Source organism: Amblyomma maculatum, chromosome 8 (assembly GCF_055883805.1).
Source record: "Amblyomma maculatum isolate TAMU_Amacu chromosome 8, ASM5588380v1, whole genome shotgun sequence".
NCBI classification, from domain to species: Eukaryota; Metazoa; Arthropoda; class Arachnida; order Ixodida; family Ixodidae; genus Amblyomma; species Amblyomma maculatum.
Genome location: NC_139351.1, coordinates 101,515,711 through 101,531,210, shown reverse-complemented (window position 1 = coordinate 101,531,210; position 15,500 = coordinate 101,515,711). Strand labels below are relative to the sequence as shown.

Sequence of the window (15,500 nt, the reverse complement as noted above, 5' to 3'; positions counted from 1 at the left end):
ATAACACGCCATTGCACTACCAAAAGGTGCCGCTACTTATGGCCTCCAAGATCAACGCACTAGTGACGCCTTCGTGACGTCACAGTAAAAGTTCTCGGAGTCTACGGTTAATGGCGGATGGAGCGTGCTGCGTGGATCGGTTCTCTTGTTGTTGAAACCTTGAAGACTCGTGCACGTTCTGTGATGAGCTCATAGATACGATGGCTCGCTACGACCCCAAGGAAAGGTTCAGGTACCTCAAGGAGCTTGTAACGGAGTTTCAAGTCAGCTGCTCCAACGGTAAGTGACGCTACGCCTGAAAGTTTATGGCGACAAGCAGAAACAGAAACTTCTTGTCAACTTTGGTTGCTCTGTTTCAGAGGCCAAAGAGCAAGTTCTTGCTAATCTTGCGAATTTCGCTTACGACCCCGTGAATTACGAGCATTTCAAACGTTTGAACATACTCAGCCTCTTCATGGGTAAGTTTTACCGAGTGCAGTTCGCGCTGTTGGGTTTATTTCATTTCGTCTATCCCCTCGTCAACAGATCAGTTGGACAGCGCCAACGACAACCTGAGAGAGTTTGCCATTGGCGGGATCTGCAATTTGTCTTCAGGTGAGCCTTTTGGCCAACATACTTAGTGAAACTGCTCTGAAACAAGTAGGGATATGCCCGAGCTTGGTTTTTCACCATCGATTGTTTCACCTTGTCCTGCAATCGTTGTCATACTTTTACTGTACACTGGTACTTGGTGCCGTTTTTCAGCATATATATATATATATATGTCAAGAGTAGGTAACGGAAAATAGTTATTAACACCGTTGGGTGTGAAAAGGTACCGCGAGCTGACCTTTGATTATTAAAAAACTAACGCCCTGGAAATGTAGTACGTTTTGAGTTCAGTATCGAAATAAGCTATACGAAGACCTATTGGAACATTCAATTACGAGTGAGGCTTCGTAGGCGCAGTCTGACTTATCCAAAATTCATTTCATTAATTTTTTTTTATGTGTTCAGGCTACGACCTCCTCTATGTGGTTCAGGCCCATGGCTGTGCGTGGAGTGGAATCGGAAAGAGATGAATTTAATGAAAGCCTTTATTTTTCAGTGGAATCACCTGCATTTCGTGAATGTGGCGTTTAGCCTCCATTTTGAACTTCCTCCACGCTTTACTTTATGGCACACAGAGGATATATGTCTACCACTTTTTATATGCGGGTATATTATTAGTTTCTGTGTGTGCTGCCTCTTTACAGATCAGGACTTCCGTGTAGAGGTTTTGAAACCTGAGAACTTAGACAAGGTAGTAAGATGCCTGTCAAACTCACAGGAAGAGACTGTGTTGTCTACAATAACAACACTTATCTCTCTTGGGCTCTCGGGCTGTCAGACAGGTATGTGCTTATTTCCTGCATTTTTGGCTGCATTTTGATCAGGGTGTCTAGCTGGAACCTAATTGAAAACTTGAATCGAACCCAAATTTCGCCCGGAACAGAACCGAACCTGAATTTTTTCTGGCATCTTGGAACTGAACCTGAACCGGAACAAATTGGAAGAGCCGTTCAAAACCGGTTCATGGTACAGATCCGACCCACTTTTGCTGGCAACATGCCTTCATTATTTTTTTCTTTTATCGTTGCTTGTAATGTGTTCTTCTCGCTTACGCTTATTTTCAAAGCGCCACTGCACACTGCAAACACTACAGTCATATTGAAAAATCGTCTTTTGCAAAAAGATGACAGGAGCAAAGGCTATCATTCATCCCGAACACGGGTTGCTACTGCACTGCGCATGGCGCCGCTCATGGAGAAATTTGTCCCATTCGAGAGCCTAGCTTCAGTAATAGCATATAATTGGTAAGTTGATTCACATATTTAGTTAGATAAATATATAGCCGTGTACAACTCAAGAACGAAATGAATCTGTTAAACAAACTATCACACAAATGATTTTATTTTCCTATTGGTTGACGAAGTCGCAATGAGTCGCAAGGCACGTGCATAGCATCCATATACAATGTGACGCCAGCAGTTGCAATTTGGTTGACCGAAAAATCATAATGATAAGCCGACACTGATGGTTGCAAGGCTGCCTTGTGCAGCAATTTACCTTTCTGCACTTAAGTTGTATCTGAACTTAGCACAAAGATGATTCCATAAGTTGATTTCTCCTTTTGTCTTCTATTCCTTTTGCTCCTAGTGGTGTCTACTTGTTTTATTTCCCTTGCCAAATTAAACTATGCCAGGAGTGAAGCTCCAATGTTTAAATGTGAAGACTAGGTGGAGCCAGGAATTGAATGGAATTACTGGTATAACTATTAATTTTGGGTTTAGAAAAGGGCTGGAAAATTTCTTTGCTAGTGAAGGTTCCTGAATGGAGACTTTGCCCTTAGTTTCCCATTGTAGTGTTTGCCTGTTTTTCCCAGTCTTTGCTGCCAATAATATTTTTCTCTGCTTCGAAGTCTGACCGAAAAACAAAAGTTCACAGTTCTTACTGAAAGTCAAGGGGCAGTTTTCGAAATGGTAGAGAACTGTTCCAGCTACAGCTGACAAGAATACTTTAAATGGTTGCCTACTTAGAATTTATCTAGTCCGTGCACAGTAGTGTGGGGTCTCGGATCCCTTGTCAATACTAACGCGGCTCTGAGATCTTTCGAGGGATCCTTGACTTCTAGCACTGGTTGTTTGGTATGCCTTTCAGAGTTCATACCTAAGTCTGTGAATTGTCACTGTGGCCGTTCGTTTCTTTATTGCACAGCTGCTATGACTTGGCGGTAAAGGGGAGTGAGAATGTATTTTTTCTTGGATGGTGAGATTTTTTATATTGTAATAGGAAGGCTTAAGTGGAGGGAAGTTGTAATATATTTACAAGCACAGTTTAAGTGAAGGGAGGTCATAATATTGTTAAAATTTTTTATGGTGCAGACATAACCACGGCATCTGTGATTGACTGCATGTTGCGGTATTCTGAATCGCCGAACACAAGGCTCAGCAACCTTGCAAAGATCTTCCTCGAAGACATATGCAGTCCTGAACAGATCAGCAGCGTTGCGACCGCAGCCACTGCTGTTCCATAGAATGAAGCAGCACACATCTATTGTGCCCAGTGTTGACTTGTCTTTATTGAACTGGCAAACATTTTAACATGTGTAAATAAACTTTCATGACATAGCCACTTGTGTTGCATTGACCTATTAAGATGGAAAGTTAGTGTAATGAATAATATTTAAAGTAGCCTCGAGAGGAGGAAAGCATTTTCTTTGCACAGTATTTGTAAATAAAAAGGTCATTTCAGCACTCATAGTGGAAACAAACTTTTTGTTTAGGACGTATTGTGATTTCAACTGTCATTGCATTTGAATGCATATTCCATTGTACTTATTTTATATGGGGTGTCCTGGAATAAAAACCTGAGTCAATGTTGAACGTTGTCATTTCATAGTGCTGTCTGCAGCGTGTGCATCCATCATGCTGCTTGGAACAAGAAGGGTAGTTGCAGGATGCATGTGCAAAAAAAGTAAAAGTGTGCAGCAACAGAGTGATGTTTGTTGGTTTTGTTCAAGCCGCGCATGTGGCTGCATGTAAAAGTACCTTTCTTTTGAATGATGAAAATTTTAATAATTTATTCAAAAATTAATAAATTGACCACTGTGTGTTATCATAAATTTTCAGCTCTGTTTCATCATTAGCTTTGTGGCATTGTGTTGTCCTGAGTAAGCCGTAGAGAACATGACAGTTTTGGCAATGCATTAGGGCGACCATTCTGATTTTGTTGTTTCAGTGCGCAATAGGTTGAGAGTTGCATCTTACCTGTACTCACCTATGGGGCTGAAACGTGGAGGCTAACCAAGAGGGTTCTACTTAAGTTGAGGACAACGCAGAAGGCTATGGAATGAAAAATGGTAGGGGTAACATTAAGAGATAGGAAGTGTGCAGATTGGGTCAGAGAAATAACTCAAGTTACTGACATTCTAGTGGAAATCGAGAAGAAATGGGCATGGGTGGGACACGTAGTGTGAAGAGAGGATAACCGATGGTTGCTTAGGGTATCAAACTGGATTCCAAGGGAAGGAAAGCGTAGCAGGGGGTGGCAGAAAGTTAGGTGGGAGGATGAGGTTAAGAAGTTCGCAGGGGTCAAGTGGATGCAGCTAGCACAGAACCGGGTTATTTGGAGAAATATGGGAAAGGCCTTTGCCCTGCAGTGGGTATAATCAGGCTGATGATGATGAGGTTGAGAGTCCCACTTTTTACTCAGAGCTTTGCTTCAGATCTGGTTACATGGTGCTGTGGCCTCGTAGCTTTGATACATTGATTATAGACTGAGCATTCAAATCCCACTGGAGCACTGATTACTGATTACACCACATTAGCTTGCGTACAGTGGACTAGAATGTTTAGCACACTATAGCTTAAGTGTAGAGTGGAAGCCTACGAAGTGGTCTGAGTTTAGATATTTGTTGAATCATGAAGTTTGAAATTTGTTCATTCCACACTGTATGCATGGGTGTTGGTTTTTGGGCATGTTCTTTGCATAAAACCAGATATGAGTGCATGTGAACCAGTAGGAGCCTACAACAGTGGTGACTTGCACTTCCAGGCTGAAGTTGCAAAAGAACTGAAGTGCACTCAAACTCTTCTGCAGCCAGCACAGTGGTGTTAGCTCTACCAAGAAGCAGCAATGGAAAAGAAAACAATACGAACAAGCTGTTGCTTTATTTTAACCACCAACTATTATAGCGATGTGGAAACCTGTATATTTGGCATGCAGTCACGTTAACAGTTAAAGAGGACGGAAGTATGAAAAAAAAAAAGGATCTCTGGAGTTGTCACACAGAGTCTAAAAGAATGTGTCCGTCGTTTCAGACCAAACATGCTTTAATTTGTGATGGCCAACTTTGACTAGCGCTCCATTAATAAAAGGCAAATTAACCTGTAGCACTTGACAGGACCGACCACAACGTGATCTGCACCAGGATGGTGCACAGGCTTTTTTCTCTCTAGCATTCTGGATCATATATATAAGGTGGTTAAAGGAATCCAAATGCAATCTGTATGCCTGTGTGCATTCCTTGAAAATGCTTCACGACTAGTTTTTTGCTCCTTTTAAGTAGGGATATGCTATAGTTTCCTCTTTGTAGTTGCAGGTCCTCAACAAATGTTTTATTGAGCGCTTGACTTGTGTCGGGCAGTTTTGCTTTGCTCCTTTTTTTTTTTTGACAGCTTTTCTTGCCACAGGAAACTGGCCTGAGCAAAACTTAGACTAATGTACGGTGCTCCTGTTTGCTTTAGTCACCATGATACAGGGGTTGTGGAAAGATCGTCCTTTAGCTCTTTCCTTCCTGCTTTCGCATTCCAGCACAAACTGCACTTGCCTGGGCTTCCATTTTGGTCGAGTACATTTCCTCTAATTCTTGTACCATGGTTTCTTTCTTTTTTTTTTTCAAGCACTTTTCTAGATTTTCTTAACTTCAGACTCCTATTAAAGGGGTACAGACATTGATTTTTTTGTCTTTCTTTTATTGATGTGCAAGTCATTTGTAGACATGTGGAGTTTGCCAACAGCCATACTGGTAACTACACCTTTACTTCGTTAACCTGTTTTGGCTTCAGCTGGCAAATACCAACTGTGATGTAGTTTAGTTTATGTGTTGGATACTGACAGCAGCATTATTTTAGTCACTTCCTCATTTGTTCTCATTCCAGCTTTTGAGGCAGGCTGGTGTAAGAAGTAGGGGTAAACAGAAACGACAGAGCAGGGATGGTTCTGTTTAAAGAAATCGAGAGTTTGATGAAAACTCGCCTGGTCGGGATGGACCGTTAAACGTAACATTGTTGACGCCGACCAAAAACATAAAAGAAGAAAAAAACAGCATGACGTTTCGGATCTAGTAAAATGCGAGAAGTGAGGGCACGAGAGTATGTATGCTTAAAAAGGAGGTGCAGGGAGCATGTGCAAGCAGTTGTCAGATTTCCGCAGTTTCGGTTCACGGACTGGTCGTTTAAAGATTCCAGGTGAAGGCTAGGGGATTTTATCTTTCAGTTACAAGAACACGTGCCAACGTACGTCTCTGTTGACCTTGCCATACAAGTCTGCTCTTCTGCCCTCGAGTCTGACAGCTCTTTACCTGAAAGGACCCTTACTAACGTTCCTGATCTCTGCAAACTCCTAGAGTTCTGACTCACAACACATATTTCGTCTTTCAAGGCTTGTTTTACTGTCAACTCCATTAAGGCACTCTAGTGGGTGCCTACATCTTCGTTACCATCGCGAACCTCACCACGGAATCTGTCAAACGCCGTGCCCTTGAAACATTCGCCCATTGAAAGTTTTCCTCAGGTATGTAGACAGCTGCTTCTACATAATGCAAAAAGAAGCTTTACCTGGCTTTTCGTTGCATTTAAGCTAGGTGCCATTGACTTCACCACCGAGGTCGAGTCAAATGGCGCATTGCCTTTTCTAGACGTCTTGGTAAAACGTGATATTGGCAAGCTATCTTTAAGCGTTTATAGGAAACCTACCCACACAGCACGTTACCTTAGCTTTAAATTCGTCCACCCAGCCTCACATAAGAAAACAGTCACTGCCATCTTATAAAATAGAAGCAAAAGCATATTCCAGAAGACTAGGCAATTGATGTTGATGTGGTGCGGCAAGAACTTTCACGCAACGACTACCCGACATCTTTTTGTGGCTTCAGTCGAAAAACAGCTGTGTCGATCGGCATGTGAAACTGCAGTCTTCTGCCCCCCCCCCTGAAACATGCCACCGTATCCTACACCCCTGGGATCATCGAGGCGTTGGCACGCACCTTCAGCGCTGACATTGCCCACGCTTCAACCAGAAAAATGCAACGTGCTTTGGTCAACGTAAAGGACGTTCTTCCAAAAGAAAAAAATATATCCCAGCGTGGTTTACAGCATCCCCTGCCCCGACTGCGACAGTGTTTACATTGGCGAAACTGGTAATTTGAAAGGCGTCAGAAATGACGTCAAAAAACAAAACAAAATGGACTCCAGCGTCGTATCGACACAGCACGTTATCGACTGGAGCAAGGCACATGTTCTTGCAACTGAAACAAAAAAATTGCCTCGCCTTCACCTGGAATTTTTGACGATACAAACGACCAGTCATACTTTGAATCGAAACTGTGGAAATCTGACAACTGTTTACACATGCTCCCTGCGCCCCCTTTTTAAGCATACATAAGCATCGTGTCCTCGCTTCTCGCAAGGCCCGTGTGGGAGCCGAAACATCATTTTCTGATTTTTTTTCTTTTGTATTTTTAGTTGGCGTCAACAATGTCACGTTTAGCTGTACTGTTTGTGCTACAGATGTGCTAAATTAAGCTTTACATCATAGCTGCTCTTCCAGAGTTGAAACCGAAAAGAAAGTAAATGAAATTTTAGTTTATATGCCGGCAGTAGGTGAAACGCGCGTTGCGATTCATTCAGAAGAGAAAAATACGCAACCAAGGATTCAGTGTCAATACTGTCTCCTATTCACTATCAGGTTTAGCTGGCGGCAGTTGTGGCAACCCTGTATTGCGGAGACGCCATAATGTTGCGCGGTTTGAAACTAAAAGCACACAAAAAAATGTCACCGAAGCGTCGGCACCGGTCTACTGCGCGCCGTTCATTTGCCGGACACTTGAGACGCCGTTTGGAACACCATCCAACCAGAGCTCGGATTTCACCGACGCCGTTTCATGTTGTTGCGATGTTGCGTTGTGCGTGCCGTGTGATTCGGTGCTTGGAGTGTCCACATTAGGCTTAGTGCCTGTCAGCATGTGCACTGCGTCAAGGTGCGTTGCAGGATGCTTCCGTTCCACTCCAAGCGCCATTTGCGCCGCACACGCGAGAGCCGTCGCCTTGGAGTGTGTGGCCGGGCTCGCACACGTAGCGGGCCGTCGCTCCCAACCAGGCGCCTTCTAGGGTCACCCGGCCGTGTTCGGGGTTCCCCAGGGGTGGGCAGAGCTCCAACAGACATTCGAAGCTCCCGTCCTGCTTCCACGAGCCGTCTGACTGGCAGACAGACCGTGGCTGTCCTCTGGCCGAGTAGCCTTCGTCGCAAGAGTAGGTCGCGTTGTGGTCCTGGGTGAAGCCCGTGTATTCCACGCGAGCGTGCTCCGGCATGACCTGCAAGCGGGCGCAGTACAGAGCATTGTTGCAGCGAAATAGCAAATTCTCGCTATAGCGAAATGATGCGCATCAACGCCATTTTAAAACGTAATAGGTCGAGCGGTGAATGAAAAGGAAGCTCAATTGTCACCACACTTATCAAACGCCACTGATGGCTGGATTCGCCAAGCACACCCGATAACACGCTTCGGCACATCGCTTTACGTCATGCTATGAATGCAACTTGGCAGCAAAGCATGCGTGAATGTTGCAGAGTGACGTCGGTGCCTTTCTCCACTTCAGTTTCATAGTGCAATCGCCCGAGCTGCAGCGACACTTCAGGGTATGGTGCAATACAGCGATAATGCGTTCCTATTCTACGTTCGCTTTTCCAGTCTTTGGGCATTAGCACTGCGGGAAATACAAAAATAACGAATTTCACCATCGTTTTAATAGCAGTAAGAGCAGCTGTCCCCAGTGTGTGGTGTTTTATGTTCTTCGTTATTTGTTGAAGTGCGTGACGCTTTGCTCCCTGAGGGGTTGATGGGGAATTCAGGAGACAGGGCTATTAAGCAAAAGTCTTATTAGGTTACGTTATGTCAGCAAAATCTAATCAAAATGTGTTGCCGGATGTGACGTCATCACATGGTGAGAGTCATTGGTCAATAGTACTGATTAATAATAATATAGTATGATAAAATGATTACCAATGATAACAATCAGTGATTATGATTCGTTATATATAGTAATGGTAAGCTAATTACTAATGAGGTTATCAGTGATATGTAGTTAGTACAAACGCTGTGGCAGTGCTTTCGCATTCTCCCAGTGCAGTGACCTTTTAATTGGCCTTATACCTGAAGGGTGTCTTTAGCAACGTCATACACAGTAAAATTCAGGAAACCTTAAACGCCACCAATTGCGACGAGAAAACGGGGCCCGCGTTCCGAGTTTGCGTCGTTATCGAAGTGTCGCTATCTCACGTGACCTTGAGCCATCTGATTGGTCGAAACGCCGGAACTGGGTGTTGCCACTGCGGAACCGGAAGAGGTGGCAACATCATTTTCCAGCGTTTCCACCAATCAGGTGACTCGAGGTCGGGGAGATGGCGACACTCACGATAACGACGCAAAGTCGGAATGCGGGCCCTGATACATAAAAACGTCTCCGAAAATCGGAAATCTTGTATCAGATTGGTCAGTGAAAAATACCAACCAATCAATATGGGAACCCAAGGAACGCCCCAAGGAGCGGTCCTCGTTGCTCTCATGGGCCTACCAGAGGGGCTCGACGCTGCGGATGGCGTACACCACATCATCTACGCGGGCAATGTTACCATCTGGTTGTCCCAGGGCACCGGGCAGAGGGGTCCTCCAAAACGCCGCCTTGGAAGTACATAACTGCTCTCGGGAGTGCGGTCAGTAGTGCGTTCCAAATAAATCGGAGCTTTTGCACAAATTAGAAAAGGATGAAAAAAAAAATTGATGATGATTACGGTACTCCATAAGGCAACAATTGAATGCAGCTATTAAGCGTTTTTGCGTTTATTGTGGCAACGAATTTGAAAGATGCTTATGTATGTATGTTCAGTAACAATGTATCGTTTATCGCGGATACCTGAAGAGGCTGGCATCGTCGCGGGCGGCAAGTGGTCTCCTTCCCTTCCCAGCGTCCATCGCGACCGCACAGCCTGGTTGCTGGGCCTGACAGCCGGTAGCCGGGCTGGCAGGAGTAATTAGACGAGCCTCCCACTGTGAGCCGATCGTAAGCAACGCGTCCGTTCAATGGGTGCTGAGGCTCTGGGCAGGATGACACCGGACAGGGACGCGGTGTCGGCCTGCCACCGTCGCAACCTTCCGCCAGCCTGCAGGTGGGCACGTCACCTTCCCACTCTCCGGTGTCCCGGCAGGTGCGCTGCTTCACACCGTCGAGGATGTATCCCGGGTTACAGTGGTAGAAGACGACGCTTGATATGCTGGGCGGAGGGACGAAGAAGAATCTATCACTTATCACGCCGTTGCCTCTGACGTTAAATTTTTCATTAGAAACTTTTAGTTTACCGCTGCCGCTTACCGCGGCCGTCTACCGCTACCGTGCGCTGTCAGCACAGCACGCGCTGATTGGTCCCCGCGTGCGTAGTCCGCCGGAATTTGACAAGAACGTGGCGCCATCTGTCGTCGTCAAGGTGATCAGCGCATGCGTACTGATGCTCACGCGGTAGCGATAGGCGGTAGCGGTAAGCGGTAGCGCTAAACTAAATGTCTCTATTCTTAGATGACACACTGTGTATCGGTGCATGATAGTAATCGGTCGACCACCTTATATGTGGCACATACCGTGACAATGGCCTAGGCAGAGAGGGTGCCGTTATGTTCATACATAATCTCTGCTGGGTCTTTTAGTTTCTGAAATGCTTCGCTTTCGTGGGATCACGTCTTCATGCATCGTTAATAACAGTCTACGTTGGTGAAAAAATGGACCCCAATAAAAAGATGGCTGAGGTTTCATCCTGCTAAACCGGTGAAGCGAGAGCTTCGCTTTGCTTTTGTTATAGCTTTGGTTTACACACGGCAGACATTGTTTTGCGGCGCTTAAATTGTCAGCTGCAAGAGGGAACTCGTGATGCTGTATCTGCTGTCAAAGGTCAAGTAGTGGTCAAGCTATATAGCCACACTGTGACCTCTGGCTCGTTAAAGTTCAAGCGGCCTGTCAGGTTGTTTACATTGGCTGATACATGGCGTAACGTTAACTTCAAAATGTTTCGAAAGAATGGTCCCTCTAGGAAATGAGATGTTTCTGCCCGCCTATTACATCTTCATAATAGCCAGCATATAATCGAACTGCATGGGGATCGCAAGAAAGTTCGATGGAAATTAGAGATACTCAAGCAAGGATAGGTTACATCCACACTAATGACGCACTTGGAGTGAATCGCCGCTGGCCGGCGTACGTGAACCGCAGCGCTCGCTGTGCGTTGGCCTAACCCCCTGGCTTCGAAGCCACAATGGACGGCTGTTATACAGGAAGGAATTTAATGGCTACTTTTTCAACTCACATTGTCCGTCACGGTTTCATAAGCCAAGACTACAGGACATCCATAGGTGCCCTAGGGCCAGTAATGTTCAGGGGAGCTTCTAAAATTCTCTTGTGTTGTATTACTTCAAATATCACCAAGTGAAGCAGCACTATCTGCGAACGGTTTTTCAATTGCAACCTACAATAACAAACATTGAGAAGGCTCAGGACTGTTGGTTGGGGAGAGTTCCTTGCGTGTGCACCCCGACGCCAAGGATTGCAACCTCTGCGCAGAACACAGCCGTGCAAACGAGGATCAAGGTGTTTGTGTCAGCTGTCCGCGGCGGGACCTACAACCCGGTATCGCACGACCAATGAGCACGCGTGTGCACTCTGCAATCAGAACCCGGCCCTTGTGCTCGAACGACTATTTTCGTTTTCGTAATCTCGCTCATAAACAACCAGCTGTGTTGCTAAGACGCTATGACCTCACGTAAGTTGTCATCGGCGGAACCTTCCACGAGTACTGCTGCCAATCACTCAGAACGCGATCGACTTCGGAAGCGACAGGCAAGAACACTGATCATGGAATTAAGAACAAACGGCACAATCCGTAGCAAGGAAGCGTCAGGTGCATGTTAACAGCTCACTTCATGACCCTACCAGAAGTGCGTGTCGCATTGATTACATCTTTGCACGGCACGTCGACGTAAAACCAGCATGAACTTATCACATGCCCTAACTCGCTGTCCTGTCGCAGCAAAACATGGATCCGCATGCATTCATTCCTAGGCGTAGCATAGATTAGACCACTAATATATTTTTTTTTTAGAATTGGACACTCCTAATACTCTTTTTTTAGAATTAGGCACTCCTTGTCGAGAGGTCTCTGATTCTACAGGGACTTGAATATTTGGGGGCTGGGATTTAAAAAATTCCAATGCAAAATCTACTACCCCATTCCAGCTGAAATAACGTTCACAAAGTAGCAAAATATCGTCTACGTTATCTGATAAGTGATTCAACATCGGTACTTGCCTAGATTTTCCGAAATCGAGAAAAAACTGCTCTCGGCGGCGTGCAAAATTTTCGCAGAAGAGAGTTGAGAAGCTATTTTGACATGATGCGTCATCTGTCGAGCAGTGAGACAAGCTCCATCCCGGCCGTTAGCGCGCTTGCCTCGCTGCCCGACAGTTGACGCATCATGTCAAAATAGCTTTTCGACTCTCTTCTGCGAAAATTTTGCACGCCGCCGAGAGCAGTTTTTTCTCGATTTCAGAAAATCTAGGCAAGTACCGATGTTGAATCACTTATCAGATAACGTAGACGATATTTTTCTACTTTGTGAACGTTATTTCAGCTGGAATGGGGTAGTAGATTTTGCATAGGAATTTTTTTAATCCCAGCCCCCAAATATTCAAGTCCCTGTATTACCAGTTCGTTATAAATAGAAGAGTTGTTCATTAAAATTACCGTACTGTTGATTTCCATAACGCCTCCGGCACCGAGGCACTCCAGACAAGGGCCCGCTAGGCCTTACGGTTGGATTCAGCGCATGACAGCGAAGCGATGTGGAAAATAAGGTCGAAGGCCGTCACCAAGCACACTTCTCATCGCATGGAGTCACAGCGCGCGAAAAGTGATCGAAGATCATTGATAGGACAAGTGCCACTTGCAGGGACGTGCCGCGCAAATACATGTACTGAATGACCGGCGAAACTGTAGTTCGGTATACTGCGCGACTTTCTTGTACTTTTTTACCATCGAAATATTCCGGTTTGATATGTCCGAGCGAGATCGGCAAAATGCGGTGACTCATATGTGTTGTCGAATCACGTGGTACAGTTACGAACAGAAAGGCGACAGTGGACACTGCTTTGCGTCCGCGTCCTTGCTGATTTTTTTCTTCGGTCTCTCATATAACAAAGTCTTTGCGAGAGAGTTTGCATGCTGAGGCAAATGTTCGTACTTGAAGTCTGTCCCCGAGACCACTCCGTTGAGCGGCGGGTCAGGAGGAGGGCATTCGGCCAGCACACACGAGCTCGCCTCCCCAGGGACCATCCAAGACCCGTCGGCGAGGCACTCCCAGCGCTCCGCGCCTCGCAGTCTGTACCGCCGGTTGCAGGAAGCTCGCACCGTTTCGCCCGTGGCGTCATCCTGTACCAGCCTGCCGTTGGGCAGCTGCCAGTCGAGAGAGCAGTTCATGGGCACGCACTCGGGCAGGTCGCCGCTCCAGGTTCCGTCGGCGCGGCATCTGCAAGGTGACAGGATGAGACACGGTAGTAACATCAGCGCGATAAGATCACGAACCCTGCTATTTAAGTAAAGTTGATTGGATGAGCAAAACATTTCGCCACACTCATGACCATCATCGTCATACAAACTGAAATAAATCGACTGATTACCACCACTAATTTCCGATTAACATCCTGCGGTAGCTGCGATCACTGTAATTGTCCTGGAGCGTCTTCCTGATCTCATTCACACATGTTTGCGGCCTCTGTTATCGCTTCCTGCTACGGTTACTTTCTCTTCGAGTCCACACTGTTACTTTGCGGGACGATCGGTTAGTTACCCTGCACATATACATGTCTTCTGATTTCAGCTATGGTGTCATGGTCTTGCCTTTGTTTTCCTCGGCGCACTGAAAGTGGACTTGAATCATCATGAACAAGAAAGTCAACTCCGAGGCAAGACTGCAGAAAAAAAAAGACAGCCCGCCATACCTCCACCGCTTGACTTTATTCTCGATGAAATGACTTGTATGCGTGTTCTTCGACCAGTACATATTATCATTTAATGGTCAGACAATCTCTAGCGACACGAGCTCTGGACCTCCGGAGTACCGCCGTTACTGGAGAGCAGGGATACAGACCTCTCCAATGGGTTCGTGCTGGCAGGGCAAAACATCTGTTCTTTTGGCTGTCACCAGCAAGTGCAGGGAGTTCGCGCTGCCGCTCCCACCATGGGCCACGCAGCGAACAATACGGCCACGCAGAAGGACCGCGCATTTAAAAGGCCTGCGTATAAGTCCACGACCTCTGACCAGGTTCTCGTCAGCTGCCATCATCTGGTGCTGCCACCAGCCCGTCGTCTGAATCTGCCTGAATGGACGTGCTGTTGGACTGGCCGGACGAGGTTTGTGTTGTTTAAAAGGCACCACGACGACGCAAAGAACGAAGGACATTGGTATGAATTGCTTCAAGATAGCTCCTTTCTTCCCACTGTCTTTTCCATATTGTTGTACCTGCTGCACGCTAACCATATAATGATTAAAATCGAAAGCTCAACATAACCTATGCTGAATCCTGCACAGCTTCTGCAGGATTTGCAGTCAGTGTGTTCTTTCTTGCGTGAATATGAACCAGGGACAGCATTAAAGGGCTCATGAAACGATAACTGTGGTATGGAGTTAATATTTCTGAGTATTCCAGTAAAATTTAAAAGCTCTGCGTGGAGCCCATAATTTACAAATAATTTTAAAATATGCTCCTTGTGACCACTTGCAACCGATTAGGCGACATATGCGATAATTATTGCTCGTGTACGTTTTATAGTTTTAGTAAATAGCTTTTCATGGTCCCTTCAAGCATTCACTGAATGGAAGTCCTTCTGAAAGATAATAATTATTTGAACCTATTTTGCTCTTTATCGTTGTTACAACACTGAAATGGTTACAAGCACTCAATAAATTCAAAGCACATAAGCCCTGTGCAGCTCCTCGTCACTTCGATGCATTTTGCCTGGTTTATTTTGCACGTCTTTCGCCATGCCAATAGTGACGGCATCTTTGAGGTACCCACCTAAGTGCTTTGTGGCCGACAAGCCTGAAGCCCTGTTTGCAAGCGAACAGGCTGAACGACGGTGTGGAGTGGACTCTGCCGTGTTCTATTGGCCTCGGAACGGCGCACGACGTCGGAAGGCATCGGGGAGCCGAGTCCGACCACGTTCCGTTGGCCAGGCACGTCCTTTGCTGAGGACCGTGGAGCTCGAACCATGGGTCGCACCGGTACTCCACGCTGGAGCCGAAGCTGCGAATGACACTCAGCGTCATTCGTGGCTAACATATCAAAAGCCCTACAATGGAGACATGAGATAGTCATTCACAGTAAGCTCGTTGTTATTGCGACCCCAACTTAAATATAAAAGTGACTCGCTGAAGCGTCATGCCATGCCTCAAAGAAAAGTAAGTTTTACTTGGCGTACAAGGCATCACATCCGATGGTACACATACATTAAGCAGATGTATATCGAGGTGCGGCTAACGACCAGAAGTCTCAGAGCAAGCAAATCCTGTATAGACGCCGACACGTGAAGTAAATGCAAAACAGTTTTCTTTGACCTTGTGTCTAAAGATGCAGACATTACAGCACGTGATGTGGTCCTGCC

General features: G+C 45.9%; 3 protein-coding genes across 3 annotated transcripts in view; 2 read left to right on the top strand and 1 right to left on the bottom strand.

The window, feature by feature from the left end:
* The window catches only part of LOC146182002 (uncharacterized), a 223,046-nt gene that overhangs the window by 64,631 nt on the left and 142,915 nt on the right, over positions 1-15,500 (top strand). The gene's annotated exons all lie outside the window — the stretch shown is intronic.
* Positions 80-3,404, top strand: LOC146182006 (armadillo repeat-containing protein 7-like). The gene is made up of 5 exons (XM_084577004.1): positions 80-279; positions 360-458; positions 526-594; positions 1,236-1,373; positions 2,904-3,404. The coding sequence occupies exons 1-5, from the start codon at positions 201-203 to the stop codon at positions 3,053-3,055; spliced, it is 537 nt and encodes a 178-aa protein (XP_084433130.1). The 5' UTR covers positions 80-200; the 3' UTR covers positions 3,056-3,404.
* The window catches only part of LOC146182005 (sushi, von Willebrand factor type A, EGF and pentraxin domain-containing protein 1-like), a 77,291-nt gene continuing 66,384 nt past the window's right edge, over positions 4,594-15,500 (bottom strand). The window contains exons 32-35 of the mRNA XM_084577002.1: positions 14,915-15,142; positions 13,081-13,365; positions 9,714-10,071; positions 4,594-8,114 (exon numbers count right to left, since the gene is read on the bottom strand). Coding sequence (XP_084433128.1) covers positions 7,776-8,114; positions 9,714-10,071; positions 13,081-13,365; positions 14,915-15,142 — 1,210 coding nt within the window. The 3' untranslated portion in view covers positions 4,594-7,775. The remainder of the gene's footprint in view (positions 8,115-9,713; positions 10,072-13,080; positions 13,366-14,914; positions 15,143-15,500) is intronic.

Excerpts from the sequence above, each read along its gene's own strand:
- LOC146182006 (XM_084577004.1), top strand. The coding sequence starts at position 201 with ATGGCTCGCTACGACCCCAAGGAAAGGTTCAGGTACCTCAAGGAGCTT. Across the intron at positions 280-359 it reads TCAAGTCAGCTGCTCCAACG|AGGCCAAAGAGCAAGTTCTT; the intron begins GTAAGTGACGCT and ends GCTCTGTTTCAG. Across the intron at positions 595-1,235 it reads GATCTGCAATTTGTCTTCAG|ATCAGGACTTCCGTGTAGAG; the intron begins GTGAGCCTTTTG and ends GCCTCTTTACAG.